The 24,660-nt window shown below is 39.8% G+C and overlaps 1 protein-coding gene across 1 annotated transcript in view; it reads left to right on the top strand.

Annotated features, from left to right (window-relative positions):
- Window positions 1-24,660, top strand: part of LOC109915476 (microtubule-associated tumor suppressor candidate 2) — a 263,806-nt gene that overhangs the window by 149,528 nt on the left and 89,618 nt on the right. Inside the window, exon 5 of the mRNA XM_048597920.1 lies at window positions 14,788-14,886. Coding sequence (XP_048453877.1) covers window positions 14,788-14,886 — 99 coding nt within the window. The remainder of the gene's footprint in view (window positions 1-14,787; window positions 14,887-24,660) is intronic.

The following is a 24,660-nucleotide window of genomic DNA, read 5'->3' as shown; positions in this document are numbered from 1 at the left end:
GCATTTAGCATCCTTGCCTTCATTGCTCAGACCATTGAGAATAGGAGTTGGATGTCATGTTGAGGTTGTACAGGATGTTGGTGAGGCTACTTTTGGAGTACTGTGTACTGTTCTGGGGGTTGACCTGCTGTAGGAAGGATATAATTAAATTGGAGAGGGTTCAAAAAGAATTTACCAGGATGTTGCTGAGTCTGGAGTGTTTGAGTTATAATAAGAGGCTGAATAGGCTGGGACATTTTTCACCAGAGCATAGGAGCTTGAGGGATGACCCTTATAGATTTTTATAAAATCAAAAGGCACATGGATAAAATAAATAGAAAAGGTCTTTTTCCTATAGCAGTGGAGTTCAAAACTAAGGGGCATGTTTTAATGGTGAGAGGAGAAAGATTTAAGAGGGATCTGAGGGGCAACTTTTTCACACAGCAGGTGGTTTGTATGTGGAATGAACTGCCAGAGGATGCAGGTAGATGCAGGTACAAGTATGATATTTAGAAGACATCTAGACAGGTACATGAATAGGAAAGGTTTAGACAAATATGGGCCAAATGCAGGCAAGTGGGACTAGTTTAGTTTGGGGAAACCTGGTTTGAATGGATGAGTTGAAGTGAAGGGTCTGTTTCCATGCTGTATGACTTTATGACTCTATCAGCAAGGTTTGCTGCAAACATGAGCAACCAGTGAGCAATGGACCCCACCTGAGCTCACTTCTTCATCTTCACACAATTTTAACTAGAGAATTTCATTTTCTTAACTCCCCAGTACAGCTACAACACTGGCATCTGCCCAACAATGTGACAAATTGCCCAGGTATGTCTCATACACAGAAAGCTTTCCCTAATAACCATGCACATCCTGATTTGGAATGATATTGCCATTCCTTCACTGTTGCTCCATCATATTTCTTGAATTCTGTCCCTTCGATATCTGTGCATATACCTGCATCCCAAAAACTACAGCAATTGTGGAAGACAGATCACCACCACCCCCTTAAGAGCATCTTCCGGTGAACAATAGATTCATACCTTGCCAGTGATGATCATAACCCTTGAATGAATAAAAACCCACCAGGATTTCCATGAGTACATCATTGTCTACATCTCTCTTATCACCTATGTTGCTGAATCCCATGCTTTCTGACCTTCAGCTTTCATTATTCAATGCTCTTGTTTCTGCCATTTCATTTTCTAATAACTCCAACATTCTCAATACATACAGCACTTAGCTAGTCCTGTATTAAGTATCGTATTTGTCATTAGTATTTCATATTAGCTTGCTTTCTTTAAAGCACATTAAATTCACAATCCTCATCTTTATTTTCAGATTCTCCTCCACTTTGCCTTACTCCAGCTCTACAATACCCACTGGTTATAGATTTATTCTTTCACCCATTGCCGATAAAATAGAAAAACCTTTATTTGCCTAGCTCTCTTAATGTGGGTAGACACCGCAAGCTGCTTTACAGGAGCTTAGGTTCCAGACACAAACGCAAGGCCATAAATTGTAGCGTGAATGAACCGAAACTCCATTGTCCTCTTACTCTAGCTTTCTGTGTTTTGTTCAGTCTGCCTGTTTCTTGCTGGCTGATGTGCTCTGGGATTTAAAAAATGCTTAGCACAAAATTATGATGAAATAAAATTAGGTAAATTGTGTTGGTGTGAATAAGAAATGGTGTGAACTTTAGGAAATTTGTGATTGTAAGCAGCTGATGTGAAACCATTTTATGAAACCCATAATGAGTTACAGTTATAATTTGCCCTTACATGTTTATAATAAATATCTCATGTTTGTCTCCTGTTACCGAGTCTGCAGTGAAATGTATCTCTTAATCCCAATACACTATCTTGAAACATATTAAAACAAACATTTCCAGACCAATTGTTAAAATCTTCCTGTTTAAAGTGCTAAATCAATGGTCCATGACAAGGGAATGTAATTAGCTGCTTTATTATTTACTCTATTGCTTTTTACATCTGTTTGAATTTTAAAGATAGCGGCACAAGCATTATCTTTTGGTACCAAAAGTATCAAGGGATAACTCAGTCATTAGAGCAAATGGTTCACTTGTAATTTTAGTGCCGATAACAACTTCATTCTGCAAGTTACTTCAAGGATAAGACTTTTTAAACCTTATCACTCAATTACAAATCAACTATCCAACTCAGGCTGGACATATTCCGATGTGGCTGGAATTGATGTTATCCAGAGCTAGTGAAATGGTGTGAACAGGTAAATTTCTTCATAAAAGCTGAAAGAACTGCGGATGCTGTAAATCAGGAACAAAAACAAAGTTGCTGGAAAAGCTCAGCAGGTCTGGCAGCATCTGTGAAGGAAAAAACAGAGTTAACGTTTCAGGTCCGGTGACCCTTCCTCAAAATGGTAAATTTCTTCGCTGGCCTCATTTCTTATTCTTATTTACCTAGTTATAAAATGTCACTTTCTTCAGTTGCAATTCTTTGACATTTATTTCTCGGTTTGGTTTTTCCTTTCTGTCCCCTGCAACAACCAGTTCAGCGTCTCTTAAATGTTTAATTCTGGCTTCCAAAGTTCAACATCCCAACATTAGAAGAAAACAAATAAAACAATACTTGTACTATAGTCACTGTTGATCAAATTTAGCAACAATTACAACTGATATAATGCAAAGCCTTATAAAATCCTTGGACAGCCCTCCCAAATCAATTCAGCATGGAGACAGAAACTCTGCCTCATTTCTGACAGATCTATTTAAACTATGTTTGAAAAGTTGATATTAGTGTTCAGTGGAACAGCCTCAGTTTAGGATATGTCCCTTCAGTGAGCTTGCTTGCTACCATTGTGCATCCTAGAGTCTTTGTCACATTTATCAGTCAGAATTTTCTAAGAGTGGGCTTTTAAAATCTCCCAGATTGCTTTTAAAAAGCTGCCAACAGATTGATGACAGATTTGGTAGCATCTCGGGCATTCTGGGAGGTTACCAATTATTGTGTAAGGTCTGAAGGAACCTTCAGCAAACTTGTGATTAGTCATGACTCTGCTCTTCACTGGGCATAAATAGCACAGTGTAGGTGGGGCCTAGAGAAAAGAGTGAAACACATAGGGCCCAATCTTACCTTTTTTGGCTGAATGTCAGTGTCATGGAGGGTATCACACCACATGGCCTAGTATGATTTTTTTGCCACAGCTTAGTAAAATTTGCTTCATTTACTACCTAGCCTGCCGTTATGGCACCACTCTGATTCTAGCCACGTTCTACCACTCGCTATACCTGGAACAACTCACCACTGCCAAGACATCCTGAAATCGACTGACATATCTGGCTCTGGTGCCATCCTTAAAAGGCTGTTGTGTGCCCGGAAAAGTGCTGTCTGGAATTACCCTGCACGGTTACATTTGCCCTGAGCATGGCAGATGAGGGGAAATCTGCACCTCATTGGTGGACAGGAGTGTGGAGGTCCTGGTGGAAGACGTGGTGCATAGGCAAGATGTCTTCTTCCCCTAGGACCAAGAGTGACTCCAGGCCATGCCAGCCTGGTCTGAGGTTCCTGTCTCAGCCACATGGGAAAATGCCCAGCATATAGGAAAAATGCCAGTGTGCTTCTTTAGTCTGCCCAACATCTTCTCTTTGATACCTCACACTCACTGTATCTTTACAATTGTACCCACATCCAACCAAGCCTCAGGCTCTACCGCTCTCACTATTACCTGCATCTTCCCTCACTCACGGTCACCCATCCCAAAGCAGGAAGGGTTTCCTCCCTCCTGTACATGCAGTGGTGAGGTGAGACTTGTGCTCCTTTGTTATCGATTCTATTCGAGTATGTGCAATAGGAATTGCACAGTTCCACTGATCTAGTAAACAGACCTTTACACACAGACTAGGAAAGAGAAATTGTGGCAGTGTCCTCCTGCTCACAAATACAACAGACATTCAAAGCATCACCATCACAACATAACATGTCTTCCTGACTTAGAAATAAATGGCATTCTTTAATCATCAGTGAATTGAAATCCTAATATTGTTTACCTGCCGGCATTGTAGAAGTGCCTTCACCAAATGAACTGCAATTCATTCAGGAGACAGCAGATTAAAGTTTTCTTCTCTCTGGCCTAAAGATGGGGAATTATAGTCATACAGCATAGAAGCAGGCCCTTCGACCCACCATGTCTCTGGCGACCAACAAACAAAACTATACTAGTTCCATTTACTTGCACTTGGTCCGTAACGTACAATGCCCTGGCATTTTACATGCTCATCTAGATGCTTCTTAAATGTTGTGAGAGTACCTGCCTCCATCACCCTCTCAGGCAGCCCGTTCCATATTTCCACCACGCTCTGGATGAAAAACCTTCCATCAAATCTCTGCTAAACACTTACACCTCACCTTAAACTTGTGCCCTCTGTTCTTAGACACAGCTTCTATGGGAAAAAGATTTTCACAATCTCCGCTTCTCATAATTTTATATACCTCAATCAGATACTCCTCAGTCTCCTCTGTCCAAGGAAATAAACTCAGCCTACCCAATCTGTTCTCGTAACTGGGACTTTTCATCCCAAGCAACTTCCTGGTGAATCTCCCCTTCACCCTCTCCCATGTAATCACATCCTTCCAATAGTGTGATGATGAGAACTTCACACAGTGTTACATCTATGGCCTAACCAATGATTTATAAAGTTGTAAAAAGACTTCCTTGCTCCTATGTTCTATACCTTCTATTATACCTATTATACCTTCTATAATGAAGATAAGCATCCCTTAAGCCCTCTTCACCACTGTCTACCTGTGCAGACATCTTCGGAGGTCTATAGGCTTGTACACCAAGATCTCTTTGATCCTCAGTATGCCCTGACAATTTATTATTCATTGTATGTATCCAACCCTTATTAGACTTCCCTCTCTTTGTCTATTCAGTAGCACCTCCATATTAAGAAAAAAGTTGAAATACTGAACGAGTGAGTGCGTGTGATTTAGGGAGTTGCACTGAAGATCGTAAATGCTATTAAATTCACATAATTTGAATTCGGAATATCAGGAATTGGTATTGGTGGTTTCAGCCATGCTTCCATCATAGCAACAATGGATAGAACCAAGAAAGGAAAATAAAGGCAGACGATTGCAGGGCAGAAATTCTCCAGTGGGTAATAAATTCCATGGCCCTATAATGGCAAAGTATTAGGAGCATCGTTTAAAGTGAACTTAGATTTTATAGGAAAAGGACGCAGTGCATTCATTCAATTACAATGCAAATGAATGAGAATCCTCTTTTAGGAAAATTACTTTGTGCTTAAAGTACATGTTGGAGCAATAATCCTTTATAATTAAACCTGTAAGAAGCAGTCGAGCATATCAAATAGATTAATGGAAATCAGTGCTTCTGGTCATATATAATTAAAGGGAGGAAATTACACTGCACAACAACGAACAACTTCGCTGTTTCATTGAAGAATGTGACATAATTATTTTGAATTTTCTAATGCCTCTGCAAAATTTGTGGCAAGGAAGTTTGATAGAAAACATCTATTTGGGCATTAGCCATTATCTCACATTCACCATAATTCAGGTTTATTGTTATTCAGTCTCAACTTCCCTGTGTTCTGTAGCATTCTCTGACCAGCAAGTGAGTGTGATCTGGTCCCAGGTGACTGCAAGCTTGTTGGTATGAGGGCTATATGAACAACCCACAGTTCACCATCACTCCAATTTGCATGTTTTTCTAGAAGTGGTGAAGCATCCTCGCAGTTCTTCCTGGAATAGTGTAACTGATATCAAAAAAGTGTCTGTACATGAGATTGTGGAATTAACAGCACTTTATAAGAGTACTCCAAATAGTCCCTCTTGGAATCTCAATCGTTTTCACACGGCATTGTAGCATTTACTTCAAAGCAGGACAACACTTGGTGAACATAGCATTTTGTGTTTGTGAGTCTGAATCAGTGTTTGAATTCAGCTCAATCATACTCTTGGAACAAAATAGGGATTGCAGCATTCCCAGCCTTGCATTTGTCAGTGTCCTGATAAAAATATCAACATACATTATTATATATTAAGTTACTATTTTCCTGTTATTCCTTAAGTTTCTGCTGTTACCTGCTTGTAAAAAGTGAGTGTATCATGAGCTTACTTTCTTTGCTGGAACTGAAAAAGTTTAACTTTCCTGGTCTGCACTGAGTGGAGATGAAGATGAAGGTGAGGATTGGCCTGGATACAAGGCCTGTAGGTCATTTTAACTGCACAACCCATTGATGACATCACCAACAGGCTCTTGGCGTTGGTGATTGACAGGCTCAGCTTCCAATCAGACCAGAGGCAGTGCCAAGGAGGCTGCAGGGCCAAGTCAGTTCACAGCTGATTGGTGAGGGTGGCGGAGAATAGTGGTTCTGAGATTGGAGGCCTGAGAGTTCGCAGTAAGGGTCAGGAAGGAAGGATTGAAGGCCTTGGGAGGAAATCAAGGTGAGGGAATGAAGTTAGTGAAGTGGTTTGGAGGATAGTGGGTGGTGATTGGAGACTTAAGGTTTGGGGAAAGAACTCAGAGGACAGAAGAGGAGATGTGCAAGGGGAGGTTAGAGGCTATTGGAATAGGTCAGAGATCTCTGGGGAGATCATAAACCCAAGGAGTTTGGAAGTTAGAGGTATGAACATGCATGAGATGTGGGACTAATCAGTAAGAGAAAGTGGACAGGAAATTTTCTGATGAAGGGTCTAGGCCCGAAACGTCAGCCTCTCTGCTCCTATGATGCTGCTTGGCCTGCTGTGTTCATCCAGCCCTGCACCTTGTTGTCTAGGAAATTGAGTGTCTGATTGTGAGGATACTGGATTGGCATACAAGATGCAGCTTGTATTTGGAAAGGCATCTATGTCCTGACACTGGAATTCTTTGCCTCAGCTCAGCTGATGTGTTTCCCACAGCCCAGGAAATCTCGGCTAGGATTAAATATCAAGTGGTCAATACAAGTGAGGCTCTTAACCTGTTACAGTAGTTAAAGTGCCAACCCACCTTGTAGGCGTAGGTTGGGTGTGGATATCTAATCCCCATCCACTTTGCCTCGTTTTAAAGCAAAACTAGGCGGGCTGCACAGACCAGAGGATCAGGATTCAGCATTTAGCATTTCAGCGATCAACATTTGAACCAAATCACCACTTTTTCTGGGGTTAAAATACCCTCTGGTATATCCAATACTAGGATCATTTGAAGGTATAAATGGGAGTTAGTCTTTTTGATCCCACAGGAAGAGATCAGCTATTCTGCGACCACAGCTCCAAGCCAGTTTATTTATTAGGAACCTGCAGCCTCGTCTACAAAATGTGCCAAGTATGATAGGAAGAAATTATCTTGGATTGAAAGACCTAGAATCCATATGAGTCAGAGGAAGAAAAGACAAGAGGAAGGAGAAACTGGTCTTAAGGTAATGAGGGCATGTAAAATAGGGATTACATTAATCATGGATAACTTTAGTCTTCATTGATAGGTAGCTAAAAGAAGAATTTATAAAATGTATTCAGGAGAGTCCCTAGAGTACTTTGAGTAAGGATATTGATGAGAAAATAAGGAAGAAAAAGGAGGTAAATGATACATACTGGAATAATAGTAGCAATGGAAATCAGGAAGAGTATCCCAAATGCAAGAGACAGGCTAACGCTAAAATACAGAAGGGTAAGAGGAGGCATGAGGAAAGGATGGCAGGCTGCACTAAAACAAATAGTAAAATGTTCTTCACTAATCTTTTGCTATTAATATGTTTGAAGGATAGAGTGTGGCCTTTAAGTTACAAGCAGGGTAAGCTGCTTACTGAAACAAAAGGCATGGCAGAGATACAAAATGAGTATTTTACTTCTGTCTGCACCAAATTAGAACATCATGATGATGATGTATTTGAAAATTTGGGTGTTGAGCAACTGAGCAATACAGTGATACATAAAGAAGAGGTGCTCAAAAGGTAGGCAGCACTCCAGGTAGAGAAGTCACCATCCCCAGACAGGATGCATCCTAGATTGCTGAAAGAGCTAAGGAAGCAAATCTCAGAGCCATTGACAGAATCTTGTAGGCCTCTCTGAACACAGGATCAGTCCTGGGAACTTGCAGGTGTGATGGTGTTTAGGAAAGGGGCAAAGGATATCCCAGGAAACTACAGACCTGTCAACTTGATATCAATAGGGGGCAAACTGGTGTAGGCCATAATTTGGGATAAGGTAAATATACATTTAGAGAAAAATAAGTTATAACTAGACAATCAGCATGGCCTTGTCAAGCACAGTTCATGTCTGACGAATTTGATTGAATGACACAGACAGTAGATGAGGGTAATGCTCTGGACATTGTATACTTGGTCTTTTTGAAGTATTTGCAACAGTGCCACATGGTAGGTTGATTTGCAAATTAGAAATGGTTGGGATTGATGGCTCCTTGGCAGCATGAATGAGAAGTTAGCTAAAACATAGGATTTTTATAAACAATTTGAAGATGGTATTGAGGGCAAAATCTCTAAATTTGCAGATGATACTAAGCTAAGGAGAATAGTGAGTTGTGAGAATGATGCTGAGCAGCTTCAGAGGGATATTGACAAGTTGGCCAAATGGGCGGACACTTTGCTGATGAATTCCAATGCAGAGAAATGTGACATAATGCATTTTGATAGAACAAACATGGAGAGACAATAGAGACTCAATGGTACAACTTTGAGGGGAGTACAGTAAGCAAAGGGACCTCAGGGTTCACGTGTATAATTCTCTGAAGGTGGCCAGGCAAGTTGAAACAGTTGTTAAGAAGGCTTATAGGATTCTTGGGGTTTATAAAAAGAGACATAGAGTATAAAAGCAAGGAAGTGATGCTACACCTTTTGTAAATCAATGGTTAGACCACATTTGGAGTATTGTGTTCAATTCAGGATACCTTATTTAAGGAAGGATGTTAAATCCCTCAAGAGAGAGTGCAAACCAGATTTTCTAGAATGATGCCAGGAATGAGAGATTTTAAATACAAGGAAAGATTAGAGGAATTGGATTTATTCTCCTTGGAGCAGAGAAGATTAAGTGGTGACCTCATTGAGGTGTTCAAAATTGTGAACAATTTTTTGACAGGGTAAAGAAGGATATTCTATTTCCACTAGTTGGTATGTCAGTAGCTATTTCAGGTTTGTCAGCAAGAGAGCTAGGAGTAAGATGAGGAGAAACTTCAGAGTGTTGTTAGTATTTGGAATGCACTGCCTGAGGGATTGATGAAAGTGGATTACATAAGAGGTTTCAAAAAAAAAAAAAGAGCTGGATAAATATTTGAGAGTGATGAATTTAGAGGGCTATGGAGATAGGGCTGGAGAATGGTACTAGCTACATAGCTCTTTTGGGACCAGTAAAGACGTGATGGGTCGAGTGGCCCCCTTCTGTACTGTAAGATTCTAATATGTGGTGGATCCAACTAGGGATCAGGCTACTTTGGACCCGGTAATGACAGTTTAATAAAGTATGTCAGCGTAAAAGTTCCCAGAGGAAACTGTGACCATAACATGATGGAGTTTAGCATTCAGTTGACAGAGAGAAAGTTGTGTCAGAAGCAACTGTGCTACATTTAAATAAAGAGAAAGAGGACAGAGTTGGCTAGTGTGGACTGAGAAAGGAGGTTAGCAGAAAAGACAGTTGATGAACAACGGCAGATGTTTAAGAAAATAGTTTATGGTCCACAACAAAGATATGCCAAAGTGAGAAAGAAGGATTCCAGGAAGGGAATAAACCAACTATGGTGAACCAAGGAAGTTAGGGATAACATCAAATTGAAAGAAAGTATATGCAATATAGCAGAGATTGGCATTAAGCACAGAATTGGGAAAGTTTTAAAAACACATAAAAAAGTAAAGTGGGAGCTATTAAACTTAGAGAATAGAAACATAGAAATTAGGAGCAGGAGTAGGCCATTTAGGCTTTCAAGCCTGCTTCACCATTCAATATGATCATCCCACTCAATTCCCCTTTTCCCATTTTCTCCCCATATCCTCTGATACTCTTAGCCCTAAGAACTGGATCTAACTCACTCTTAAAAGCATTCAATACTTTGGCCTCCAGAGAATTCCACATGCGGGCCACTCTGTTGGAGACGTTGCTAAACCAGCAATTTATATCAAAAAACAAGGATTGTAGGAGCTTCTTAAAACATTTAAAAAGAAAGAAAAAGGTCAAGTGAACATGAGCCCCTTAGAGAGTGACACTGGTGAAATAATTTTCCTCTGGATGCTCCAGTTTCCTCCCACAGTCCAAAGATGTGCAGGCTAGGTGGCTCAGCCATGCTAGGTTGCCCATAATATCCAGTGATGTGCAGGCTAAGTGGGTTGGCCATGGGAAATGCAGAGTTGCAGGGGGATGGGTCTGGATGTGATGCTCATCAGAGGGTCAGTGTGGATTTGAGTGGCTGAATGGCCTGCTCCCACACAGTAAGGATTCTATGATTCCATGATACTGCATTTTCCAAGAATCCTTTGATTCTGTGAAAGTCGCAGAGGATCGGAAAACTGCCAATGTGACAATTTTATTTGAAATAGGAAGAAGACAAAAAACAGGTAACTTTACGCTGGTTAGTTGAACATCTGTTATTGGGAAATTGTAAAGGGTGTAATAGTAGAGCATTTAGAAACATACAATATAACAATGGTTTCAGGAAGGGGAAATCATGTCTGACAAATATATTAGAATTCTTTCATGAGGTAGCAAACAGGAGAGATAATGGGGAGCCAGTCATTGTAATATATTTGGATTTCTAGGAGGCCTTGGATGAGCCAGTGCACATGGACTCATCTCATGAAGTAGCCCTATGGTGTTAGCGGTAGTTTATTAGTATGGATAGAAAATTGACTAACTAATAAAAGGCAGAGAGTTTGAATAAGGGACATTTTCAGATGGTAGCTTGTAACTAATGGAATGCCACTTGGGCATAAAAACCGAAAGAACTGCGGAAGCTGTAAATCAGAAACAAAAACGGAAGTAGCTGGAAAAGCTCAGCAGGTCTGGCAGCATTTGTGGAGAGCAATCAGAGTTAATGTTTCAGGTCCGGTGACCCTTCCTCAAAACTGATGGTAGCTGGGAAAATGTTGGTTTATATGAGAAGATGGGGTGGGGGGTGAGGTTAAGGAGCAAATGATATGTGGGGATAAAACCCAAAGAGAGAGAAGGAGTGGATAACGATCTGGTTGGCTGTATTCTGGCATATTGACCTCTAGATTGCAGAGGCTGAGTGCCAGCTCTCAGATACCTCCTCCTATCTTTCTCTGCACCAACCCCACCATGACGCTTCAGGCTGTTGTATCAACTACGGTCACTAACCTCATTTCATCTGGTGAGCTCCCCACTACTGCCTCCAAGCTGACAGTCCCCCGGCCCCGCACAGCTCCCTTCCACCTCCTCCCGACAGTCCACAAACAGGACTGCACAGGCAGACCCATTGTTTCAGCCTGCTCCTGCCCCACAAAACTCATCTCTTCCCGCCTTGATTTGGTCTTTTCTCCCCGGTCCAGAACTTGCCCACTTACGTTTGCAATTCCTCTGATGCCTTACACCAGTTTCGGAACTTTCGGATTGCAAGCTCTAGCCGCCTCCTCTTTACCATAGACATGCAATCCCTTTACACGTCCATCCCCCACCAGGATAGTCTCAGGGCTGTCCGCTTCTTCTTGGAGCAAAGGCCTGAACTGTCCCCATCCATCAACACCCTCCTCTGCTTGGCTGAGCTGGTCCTCATCCTGAACAACTTCTCTTTTAACTCCTCTCAGTTTCTTCAGGTCAGAAGGTGGCCATGGGTATCCACACGGGCCCCAGTTATGCCTGTGTCTTCGTGGGATATGTGGAACATTCCTTGTTCCAGTCCTATTCCAGCCCCCACATACAACTCTTTCAATGATGTATCAGTGATATCATCAGTGCTGCTTCCCTGTCTCATCCGGAATTGGAAAAGTTCATCGATTTTGCTTCCCACTCGCACTTTCACCTGGGGTCTATCTCTGACTCCTGCCTTCCCTTCCTCGACATTTCTATTTCCATTTCTGGGGATAGACTGGCCACTAATATCCACTATAAACCCACCAACTCCCACAGCTACCTGGACTATATATCCTTGCACCCTGCTTCCTGTAAAGACTCCATCCCGTTCTCCCAGTTCCTCCATCTCCGTCACATATGTTCTGATGAGGTCAACTTCATCAAAGGAGCCTCCGAAATGTCCACCTCCTTCGTAAACCGAGGATTTCCCAGCTCCGCTGTGGACAAGGCCCTCAACCGGGTCCAACCCATCTTCCGCACGTCCGCCCTCACCCCCTCTCTTCCCTCCCGCAACAGCGATAGGGTTCCCCTTGTCCTTGCCTACCATCCCACAAGTATCCACATCCAGAAGATCATCAGACGCCATTTCCGCCACCTCCAGCGAGATGCCACCACCAGACACCACCAGCTCCCCCACAGCCCTATGGCACCTTCCCTTGTAACCGGCGAAGGTGCAACACATGCCCATTTACCACCTCCCTCCCCAGTATCCAAGGGCCCAAGCATACCTTCCAGGTGAAGCAACACTTCACCTGCACTTCCCAGAATCTAGTCTACTGCATTCGCTGCTCACAATGTGGTCTCCTCTACACTGGGGAAACAGTGTAGACTGGGTGACCGCTTTGCAGAACATCTCTGTTCTGCTCGCAAAAAAGACCCTGAGCTTCCAGTTGCCTGCCACTTTAACACACCACCCTGTTCCCTGGCCAACATCTCTGCATCAGGCTTGCTGCAGTGTTCCAGCGAAGCTCAGTGCAAGTTGGAAGAAGAGCACTTCATTTTCCGCTTGGGGACCCTACCGCCCTCCAGACTCAATATCAAGTTCAATCATTTGAGGGCCTGAACTCCCCCATGCCCTCGCCACCCCCCACCCAACCCACAACCATATCATATGAAAGAAAACGGAGAGAACTGTGGATGCTGTAAATCAGGAACAAAAACAAAGTTGCTGGAATAGCTCAGCAGGTCTTGCAGCATCTGTGAAGGAAAAAACAGAGTTAACATTTCGGGTCCAGTGACCCTTCCTCAGTACAGGTTATCACATAGTCTGCCTTTACGCACTATCTATTGTTAGTCACTAACGGTCTCTATTAACAGCTTTTCACTGTCCTAGCCAGATCATTGTGCACTCCTTTGTCAGTCAACTGTCTTCTCTCTCTTAGGCCTCTATCTCCACCTTTAATCTACTCCTTACCCCCTCCACCCTATCTTCTGCATATAAACCAATATTTTCCTAGCTACCATCAATTCTGAGGAAGGATCTCCAGCCCTGAAACGTTAATTCTGATTCCTCTTCACAGATGCTGAGCTTTGCTAGCAATTTCTGTGAACAGTTTTGGCCCCCTTATTCGATGAAAAATATACAATCCAGAAAAGATTCACTAGGTTTATCTTGGGCATAGAGGGATAGCTTTATGAGAAGATTGCAGTTTTGAAGAATGAGAAGTGATCTTACTGAAGCATACAAGATTCTTAGGAGTATGACAAAACAGATGCTGAGAGACTCTGTGTGTGTGTGTGTGTGTGTGTGTGTGTGTGTGTCTGTGTCTGTGTGTGTGTGTGTCTGTGTGTCTGTGTGTCAGGACCAGAGCACAGATCTATCAAAGTCTTTACTGGAGAGGGCTGTCATGTTTGATTTTGGGCTATTCAAGGCTGTGATAGACAGATTTTTAATTGATAAGGAAATCAAGGATCATGTAAAAAGAAAAGGCAGGAAAGTGGAGATGAGGATTATCAGACGCGCCTTAATCTCATTGAATGGTGTAGCAGTTTTGATGGGCCAAATGATCAATACTTTTGCTCTTGTATCTTATCGTCCTGCTCCCTCCCTTCAAAATTAAACAGCTTCTTCACATTATAGGGCTGAGATTTAAATTGTACGAATCAGAATCTGTCTCAACTTGTTCCAGACTAATTTAAATTTCTGTAATCCAACATGGGATTATAGAAAAATACAGCAAAGCCTGAAATCTAATTCAAAAACTAATTTTCTTGAAAATGCTGTACATTTATTTAACCCATTTCTATCACTGTCAAACCTGATGATGTTTGTTTCTTAAACCCGTGTCTTTAAAAAGAGCAAACAATGTCTGCCAGATATTTGTTGTTAGTCCTAGGTAATGTAATTATGTGATTTTTATATTAGGATATATTTATATATATTACTTATATATTTGACGTTTTCTATCAATTTTCTAACATTGTTCTGTGAGTCTGTGCTAAAATGCCTCTTGCACAAACAGAAATTTAATATGTGCATCCTGTGGTGGTCTGTTAATAAGACTCAATTTCTATGCCATAGCAAACTGCTCTATTTTGGGAATGTAAAGACTGATGAAAACAGTATCTATTCAATTGCATGTAATAGAGCAACAGTGGCCAAAAATACAGCAAAGCTGATGGATTAGGTCATTCTTCCTGCAAACCAAAAATAATGCTAAGGCCCTTAATTTTAGATGGAGAACAATTAATCTGAAAGACTTTTCAAGGTTGAAAAAATACACTTTGTTTTTAGACAAAAATATATTGCGATGTTCCTGATAATATATTATTTTCGATAACTTCAGTGCAAATTAGATCTCTGAAACTGTTGAAAACATTGATGTGAAGTTTTTTAAAGGCATGTCAATAGGTTTATCACCTTCCAGCTGCATGAATGTTTATTAAGCATGAATTTTTGTCACCTGTAAAAATATTGCCAACCATTGTTTGAGAGAAAGAAGTTACATTAGCTAATACGAGTTTGAATGTGAAAGAGACACGGTCTAATAACTTAATTCTTAAACTCCCAAAACAGCAGGGAAGAAAGAAGTTCACAAGGATCACGATGTTCCAAAACCTGTGACTTCATCACCCAAAAGGCATGTCACACCTGCCAGCAAGCTTCACCCAGCAGGTAAGGAATATTTGTGTATCACTTAAGTAGTGTAACATATTCTTGGAAAAAAAGGAATAACAGGAAGTGTAGCAGACTTGTGGTAAATGTCTAAGACTTGTGTCTGACATAACCTCTCATACCGGTACTAGATGTTTAGCTGTAAAAACAGACATTCTATTAACATTGGCATGTGCCTAATAGGTACAGTCACTTACTTTTTTCGTATTTTATTGTAGAGCAAATTACTCTTTGCAAGAAAAGGTGGATTAAAAATAATCACTAAATGTTTCTCATGGTAAAAATAAGTTTACATTTGTCTCTTCATCCATGTAACTTTTTTTTAGCCCTGCAGCTGTCGAATTATCATCAGCATTATGATGATGTTTTCTGACTCTAACACATCCCACATCTCATTAAAATACAGCCAATTTCAAAAGCTTGAATCTCTCCCAGGCGATCATCTAATTACACTTTTCTATCTTGTAGCTTCTCACTATTGGAGAGTCAGTGACATTCTGTGGAGAGATTACAGGTTAGAACAGCCACTGAGTATTCTACCAACTGCCTGGGTTGCCTCTAAACGAAGTTAGAACTCATTGGGAAAGAGAGCTCATCCTCATCATTAGAAATAGTTGCAGATACTCAAGTGGTTTGTTAGAGTGCCAGCATTTTGCATCATACTCAGGGTCAGGAATTCATGATCAGGAAGCTTGAAACAACTGGGTCATTGTATCTAGCCAAAGAACCACTGAAGCTTTGCCTGTGAAAAGAAAGACTTGCATTTATTTGGCATTAAGCATCTCATACAGCCAATGAGATACCTTTGAAATATAATCATCCATGTAAAATACCTAACGCTGCAGCTACTATCTGCACAGCAACATCCCGCATAAAGCAATATGATAATGACTGGATAACCTGTAACTTCTTTTGTGTGATGTGAGCTCACGGATAGACATTGGCCAGGACACCATGAGAGCTCCCCTGCTCTTCTCCAAAGTGGCTTCATGGAATTTTTAATATCCCCTCAAACAGGCAGATAGAGACTTGGTTTAATAACTCATCTAAAAGACAACATCTCCACAGTGCAGCACACCCTCCGCACTAACATCAGCTTTGACTTCAGTGTTCAAACCCTGAATAAGGATTTGAACCTCGAGATTTAAAGGCATAAGTGCTATTAAAAGTACATCACCTGTCACTCTATATGCTCTATAATCATTGCTACAAGCTATCTACATAGTCCCACTTCATAATAAGATGCTGCAAAACCATCTCATTGGACATTCAATAGACAAATATCTTTTCATCACAAACTTGATCTTGTCTTCCAATGATAGTTTAGAAAAACCCCAGTTGGACTATTTTGGCAGAACAAACCTGTTCATGTCATCTTTTCAAAGCACGTTGACAGCAGGTCCATCTATTTCAACAGAGTTAGGGAGCACCTTTGTACCGCTCCTATGATCACCCAACAGAGAACAGGAAAACTATGTAGAAGCATTTTGCTAAAGAACATCTGTAAACCACCTCAAGAATGACATTGGTTGAGAGCTGGAAACAGGTCACCTGTTCAATTTCTTGACAGCAGCATGATAAAAGAAATGTGGGAAAATTGAGTGCTTAGTTGAAGTGAATAGCATGTGTACTCTTTGGGTGAATTTATATAACATATATGGGAGAAAGAAGGAAAGAGAATGGAATCAGGTGAAGTAGGGTTGTGTAGCAAAACCCCACCATGGACCTTTCTGGCCAAATGACCTACTTATGTCCCAGAAATACTGTGCTTTGCTAGGATAAAACTGTAGAAAGCAATGAACACTGTAAACACTTTTAAAAAATAGTTCTAACACAAAATGTCAACTCTTCTTACAATACCTTTCTTAACACTATCTGCTTGTTTGCTGTATGGATACTTCCTGTGTTGTCCATCTCTGCAGAGCTTTCAATGTAACTTAGCTACTGTGATATACATTCAAAGGCTCAAATTTAAGTTAACAGCTTCAAAATCTATGCTTGAATAATGAATACTTTTTTATTGTTTAATGTACATATTGTTAAATATGATAACTATATCAGACAATTTGATTTAATGTTTGATCTAAAAGTTGCTTTAAATTGGCAAGTTATGGTTCCTCCCAGGAGTTTGATAAATGAGCATACCAGTCTCCCCACGTAGTTCTGTAAAAACAAAAGGTTGTTATTTCAAAGAGTTGGCACATTCATGCATAACAATGGAAATTTTGAATTGCTTCACTATGTTGCATAGAAACTAAAACCGTTATCTATTGTTGTTTTGCCAAGGATGAAGTCATGATGCTTTACGAAGTTAGTACTACATTTAACTGGAGTTAGACTGTTACTTATTGAGGAGCTATGTGGGAGGCATTTCAACATGACCTTTCACAGAAATGTGCATAAAAAACTTGAATTCATAATAGGAAGAATAAAAAAATTGTAAATAAGTATATTGGTTTTGTTATAAGTGAGTCTGTTATTTAGACAACCCTGACATAGTTGTATATTATAACAAGTGCAGCACAGGAACTATTCTCAATTAGCGCTGCTACAAAGCACATTCATCTTCTGGTCCGAATATAATGCAATGTGTAGTAAGGAAGGTTAAAATTGACCACAGTCATCTGAATAGGTTTGCACCATAATGTCAATGCTATTTCTACATGGTACATAAGAGATGAAGAATCAGATTTAGAGGCTTGAAAAGTAGAAACAGAAGAAAGTTCCATTACCAACTTTCTTGGCTAGTGCACCGCATTAGAGTTCAGAATGTAGCTGTTATTGGAGAGTTTACATGGGATAGGCCCTGATTTTTTTTCTGCCTGCAATGGCTTCAAGCATAATAGTAAGCAAACAAATCAGTAAGCAACCAAGATTTTTGAGTTGTAGATATCCAGGAGTGTTTTGGGAACTAGCTTTCCCCTCCTTGTTAATTAAATTTTCACATTTTTGGCAGGTTTCGTTTTCTGAAATGATAATGGCAGCTCTTTAGATCAACCATTTCAAACTATAATGGAGTTTATTATATGCTGGTCAGATCAGCTGTCATTCTGCAGTCTAGCAAAATATCACAGATATACGGTCTGGCCCCTCAAGGACCACACTTGTATTTTGTTTTCATTAGATTCCAATGTTTGACAAAAAGCAAAAACATTAAATATGCATAGCATAGCAAATACTTAATACTTATTAAGCCAATACTTACTGCCTGGACCTGAGGCATGAAGAATAGACACTGGATTTTACGGGATACCTCACCAATTAAAGAGTTCATCGTAAGCCTGCCCACTATAAAAACCGCTGCCCTGCAACTATTTTTTAACATGAACTGACTCAATGAGAGACCTCATCTGCAGAGAAGTCCCACCAATCAGAGTGGTCAGCAACTCTGTATCCCAGCTTTGTCAGGCTCAAGTGGTGGCCACTGCTGGGTCTGCTGATAGTGCCTGAAAAAGAGAAGAGCCAGGCTTCAAGATTAAGTCTGGGTTGGCAGGGAGGTCAGCCATGACACTTGTTGGCCCATCTACTCTGCAGGCCTCTCTTCCCCACCTCCCCCGTTACAGGTAAAATGGTGGAGCTGGCAGACAGAGGTACTTGAATAGATATTATTTGGCCACATAAGGGTGGGCAGGCTGCCTACTGTCTCCACTGCACCCGCCAGATAATTTTCCATTGATGAGCTTCTTGTGACCTCGGCTAAAAATGTCCTCCTGTTGCTACTAACTTGTAATTACTCATTCTTTATTTTTTGTATATAACAAATAGTATGAAGTTGAATACCAGCCACCAGACATCCTGAGACATCTTTCCTGACCCTTTGGAGCTGTAGCTCTTTATCTCAGCATGTATGCTATACAGAGGCATTATGCTGGCTTTTCCATGTTGCTATACATTTCCCATTTCACTTACTTCAATGGCATTATGGACACTTTGGCCACAGAAGTGTGTCATTACATGCCCAAGAATTCTGAATTTAAAAAGTACTTAAGTAAAGATATTTCTTGGGTATCCTTGGAGAGGAAAAGGACTCTGTTCACTGGCATACTTAAGGTTTCTGTGATCATTGGACAAGGCGGGGCTGGAGTGAATTATCTCTGCCCAAAATGACATTATAATTGAAATTTAAAGTTATTTTTCAAGTTGTAAGTTTTTTTTTGTCACCATGCTCCTTCAAGGGGCAGTTGCCTTTAATTCGGTTTAACCGATTTAATTAAAATTTGCTTTTCAAAAGTGCATACACAAGCATTTACTGTCTCAGAAGTTGAATGGAGACTGGTGATAAGAACTGTAATGTTTCATTCTGTGAATGCATTTATTTAAAGTAAGGATGACTTTTGGATTCTTCCTTTATCAGCTGGCTTTTAGGAATATAACATTGTAGTAAAGAATTGTTCCCTAATGATGAAGGTTGGAAACTAAGGAAAAGGGAAAAAAAATTTAAACAAAAGATTACAACCTGAAGGGTCGTTGTACAAAAGTTTTAAAAAGGAAGTGTAAATTATCAAGGTATGATTACCTTTCTGACATTTTCATACTTTGAACTATATGACCAGGGGAAAATGAAGTGAATGTATAATGATATGGACCAGACCAACCCTCCCCCTCAAAATTTATTAAGAAGATAGCCTAGACCCTAACTTTTTCTTATTTTTATGTAAGTGTAAGGCATTATGTTTCAGATACAATTCGATTGGACAAACTGCTCAACTTTAAGCAAATAATGCTTTATTTTTACTCTACATTTAACATATAGAATAAACATAAAAGAAAAGAATTGGCTTAACTGTAACCCTATTGAAATGCTTAACAAAATAATATATATGAATACAACTAACTAATTGTTCCAATATAGTGACATTCCATAAACATGCCCTTAGCAAAGGCAAATTCGGTAAAATGTATTGTTTCACATGCAATTCTAGCAGCAGGGAGAGAACCCCAGCTTTTAACAGTGAAAGGAATAAGAACTTCCAAACCCAGCTTCAAGACTCCAACAACTGCTGTAAACTAAAATGAAAAACCCTGGTTCTGTGGGAGCTTGGCTCCATCCATTCAGGCTGCTTTTATTGTTCCAACCTTTTAAAAAAAAAACCCAAGACCTCACAAATTGTTTACTTTATTGGCTTTGAGCAGACGCTAGCACCTCTGTTTCAACCTTTCTTAATAAAATCACCTATGACAAAATACACCTTTTAAAGCCATAGTATCATCACTGTAGACATGGGTTATGTTCATACCCAGGAGAAATAAGGTGCGGTCTTGTCAATGTCCCTTCCTAACAAAAGTAAAATCAGAAACAAAGTGTTTTTTATGAATTTGCTGCCCATCAGTTGGATATTGATGAAGGTTTGGATGCTCTATTAGGTTTCATAGCTGCATTTTATAAGCAAGATGATTTATAGTAATGCCTATGAAACACGTTCAGATTTCAACAGATTTGGAAAGACATTCCACGGAGGAATATATCATGCAATCTTGCAGAGTGTAACAGATTGAAGAAATTCAATTTAGAAGTTCCTGTTTCGATGTAAGCATTTTAATTGCTGGATAGTGCTTTGGGTGTCGCATTTGGACGAGTTCCTGGTTCTAACTTAAAATCTGTTCTGTGAGAGAGACTCCCTATTATGATCAGATGTGTACTGCCTTATATTAAAAAAAATTGAGCAAGAAGTCATTTCTGGCAGTTTTGGTTCAATAAACGGCACATTCCATAATGTCACAAAGAATAGAAAACTTAGTGACTGCTGCATTTCAAGATTGTGCTGCAGTAAAGCCTGTATCTGGACAATGCAAGAGCTATAGACAGGAAGAAAGATGCTGTAATATCACAGCAGCAGACAGAATTAGAACAGTAATCATATATAAATGAGCTGCTGAAGTGCTTAGGGAACAGTTAACAGGTGCTAAGACGTGTTTCAAAATATCACTATGCAATTACCAGCCCTAAGTGGAAAGGGAGAATCTTTGAAATGTTGCATAATGTGAGAATTCTGAGGCTGAAGAAGATGATCATGATTGATCAGAAGGAATTGTACGAGTCACAAAGAGCTTCATTCAGGTGATGATTGGGGCAAGCCACAAACTCATTCAGCTGTGCTGTATTAGATTTTGGTTGCATCTCAACAGTATGTGGTAACAATTGGTTAAAATATTATCTAGATTTACTTGGTAGTGAGGAACATTGCAAAGTTAAGTTATAAAAGTTGTACTTCAATTAGGTTTGACGATGGCAAAACATTGAAATCTTTAAAAAGAATGGTGATTCATGCAACATATTTGGAGTATACCGTTTGATCAGTACTGACATAGCCTCCAGTGAGACTCACAGTGGCTCAGTGGTTAGCACTGCTGTCTCACAGCATCAGGGACCCGGGTTCGGTTCTATCCTCAGGGTACTGACTGTGTGGAGTTTGCACATTCTCCCCTTGTCTGCGTGGGTTTCCTCCGGGTGCTCCGGTTTCCTCCCACTGTCCAAAGATGTGCAGGGTAGGTGGATTGGCTATGCTAAAGTGCCCAGGGATGTTTAAGTTAGGTGGCTTAGACAAGGAAAATGCAGGGGTGGGGGAATGGGTCTGGGTGGGATGCTCTTCGGAGGGGCTGAATGGCCTGTTTCCACACTGTAGGGATTCTATGATGATTCTATGATATCTTTGCTGTTGAGCAAGCCTTCCGTGAAGAGAAGTACAAATCAAATTTTTCATGGAACAGTTGATTGGACATAAGGTAGTTGTTTTTGGAAAGTCAGTGGATTTGCAGTTTACTCAAACAGGGTATGATTACATTCTCCTAATAGCGTCTAAAGTTTTAATCAAAGTGCTAGAGACATAGTAGTGGCATCAGAAGATAAGAATCAGAGAGACAGGGGGAAAAGAAAGCAAAAGCAAATTGTATAAGAAGTCACCCAACTTGACAAAGGTTAAAAATGCTGCCAAAATATGTGATGAAGTGTATTCAAACTTCATTGTTATGACCAAGGCTTGGAGGGGTGCCCTGTATTTCTCATTAATCCCCTACTGCAATGACCACAATATAAATGTAAATGAGTTACCCAGTTGTGAATATCTCCGATTAGATATTTTTATTTTGTCTATATTATGTTTAAAATAATATCCACTAAACAGGTTTCTTTAAGAAACAACAAAATTATTTACTTTTTTTAGAAAACCAAGACATCTTTGGAAAAGATGTAGAACTAATTAATACACAGTTTGAAATATGGAAGTACAAATATCAACACTTCTGATTACCCCAAACCACACACAAAGCTACATACCCATTCACACCAGCAATGTAAAGATCCACTTTAAGGGGAAAAATAAGCACTTCTGGTCAATAAAAATGGGAAAAATTCAGTAAGCATCTGTGGGGAGAGATTTCAAGTCCAGTAAGACCTCTTTGGAACTGGTCCACAAAGTTTTGAAGAATTGTCATGTTGGACTCAAAATATTAACCATGTTGCTGTCAGACCTGCTGAGTTTCTCAAGTATTTTTGGCCAGTGATAATGGTGGCCAATGTTAATTCTCGAAGGTGAAAGGGTTAAGGTGTGAAATGTTTCGATGGCTGTTATTCTACTGTTCTGACATATATCGATGAGTGTTACCAAACATACGTAGTTATCCCTGGAATCTTCGTAAATACAGCTTTCCCAGGCAACCTAGTTTCCTAAACTTATGAGAATATTTTTATGAGGATTTTTCAGGATTCATGTCAAGGGAACAATCTGGCTTCACAAGAAGAATTTTATCTAGATTCATGAGTGAAGCTGGGATGCTCTGTTCCTTCAATCAGCTGGTCGACAACCACTTCAAACAAAACCCAAAATAAACTCGAAAGCTGACAGTCAGAAACTCAGGCAGGCTGTAAACAAGCAGTTACCACAAGACATTTGACTTCCAAGACTACCGTGCCTTATGAAATAAAACTTCTGATGTTCGTTCGTTGACAACTTAGTAAACAAATGCAAGTGTCCACAATCCTTCGAAGTAAAGTTCACAATAATATTAAATTTGAAGCTTTCGTAGAGGAAGTAAGTGAAGTCAGGAAGTCAGGAAATACAGTAAAACGTATGGAGAAAAAGGACAAAAATATTTTCATTCAGCATTTTATTGACATGGCAGCCAGAGCTCATCTTTCTACAGTTATAGTTTCTGACTGATAATGGAGAGGAATTTGCTAATGAAAAGCTTAGAGGCCTGTGAGAACACAAATAACACCGTTACTTAAAGGGGTCCTTTCTCCAAGAGACTCTGTGAAAGGAATCACACAGTAAGAGATGAAATATTTCATAAAATCTTACTAGATCAATCAAACTGCAATTTGATGACTGCTCTGACATTGGCAGTCCATATAAAAATTAATTCATGTTGGTTGCGGGATCTAATCCCTATCAGTCACTCTATGGCGAGAATACCAAATTGCTGTCTGAGCTGAGTGACCGTTCTGCTGTTCGAGAAGATATTGCAATCATTTCCACTTTATCTGCATATTTGAATGCTTTACATGCAAGGACAAGGACTTCAGGTAAGGTCTGGGAGAGTTCTAAGGCACCATAGAAGTCTACCTGAGGTAGATTTCAAATCAGGAAATTTAGTGCATTCCAAAAGAGACAGCAATAAGAAAGAAAGAAGTTTTGGTAAGGTAATCTTTGACAGTGGCTATTCAACATGACAATCAAACCATTAAGGTTCATTCCCTGTGTTTAATTGGGATTAATTTCAAAATATTAAGATTTGAGCATCGAAGACCCTGTATCTCATGATTCGTCTTAAGAATTCTGTTCTGTTCTGAAGAAAAGTAATATTTAGACACAAAACATTAACTCTGTTTCTCCCTGCACAGATGCTGCCAAACTTGTTAAGTATCTCCAGCATTTTTATATTAGGTCCGTGAACTGGTAGATGGACTAAAAGATTGGAAAGTAAGAAAATGCAGTGCATGATCTAATTACAGGTCTGAGAGTGACACTTCTGTTAGAAAGCAATCCCAGATTGGAGAAATAGTCTATGACCATGCAAGAGAGAAATCTAACAATAGTAATCCTGAAAAACATGGAAGTACAAATGCAGGATGTAGCCTGAATAAATTACGCAATGAAATAAGGGCCATAAGACAATTGTAAAATATAACTAGAAAAAGATTTGCTCTTCACCTGAAAAGTTTTAGTGGCTACCAATGAACTTGATGATAACTGAATAAGAGAGACAAAACAAAGAAGTGGTATTGGAAGGAATTTAGAGTTCTGAAGTATCGGATATGGGAAAGCTAATCTTGTTGCAATGGACTGACACTGAAAAAGGTCCTTGTAGATGGGATTTATAAGGCTAGTGAGGCTAGTTACTCAGAGTTTTAATGATACAGATTGATACAGATGTTAAATTCAATTCTCCCACAATTGGAAAAGTAATGCTGGCAACCTGTTTAGCTCTTTTTTTCCACATATCCTTGGAAATAGGTCAATTGATATAAAAGCTATGTTTCTATAGGGTACTAACTTTCAGAAAGATTTGTTTCTGAAACACTTAAAGAGGCAAGTGATGCAGAAGGAAAACCATGCAATTTTTTATGAAATCTATTTCCAACTGTGATCAACTCAAAGCAGGTCTTGTAAGGTTTTATTTCCAGGTATCTTCATGGTGTATATTAATAATTTCTTCTGGGGTGATAATGCAGAGTTTAAGAAATGTTTAATTATTAGAATTAAAGAGGACTTGCTGATTAAAAGAAACCTGACATCCAAATATAGTAGGAACTGCAGATGCTGGAAAATCTGAGAT

This window comes from Rhincodon typus, chromosome 6 (assembly GCF_021869965.1).
Source record: "Rhincodon typus isolate 14 chromosome 6, sRhiTyp1.1, whole genome shotgun sequence".
In the NCBI taxonomy this organism is placed as follows: domain Eukaryota; kingdom Metazoa; phylum Chordata; class Chondrichthyes; order Orectolobiformes; family Rhincodontidae; genus Rhincodon; species Rhincodon typus.
This window is presented reverse-complemented; position numbering and strand designations above follow the sequence as displayed.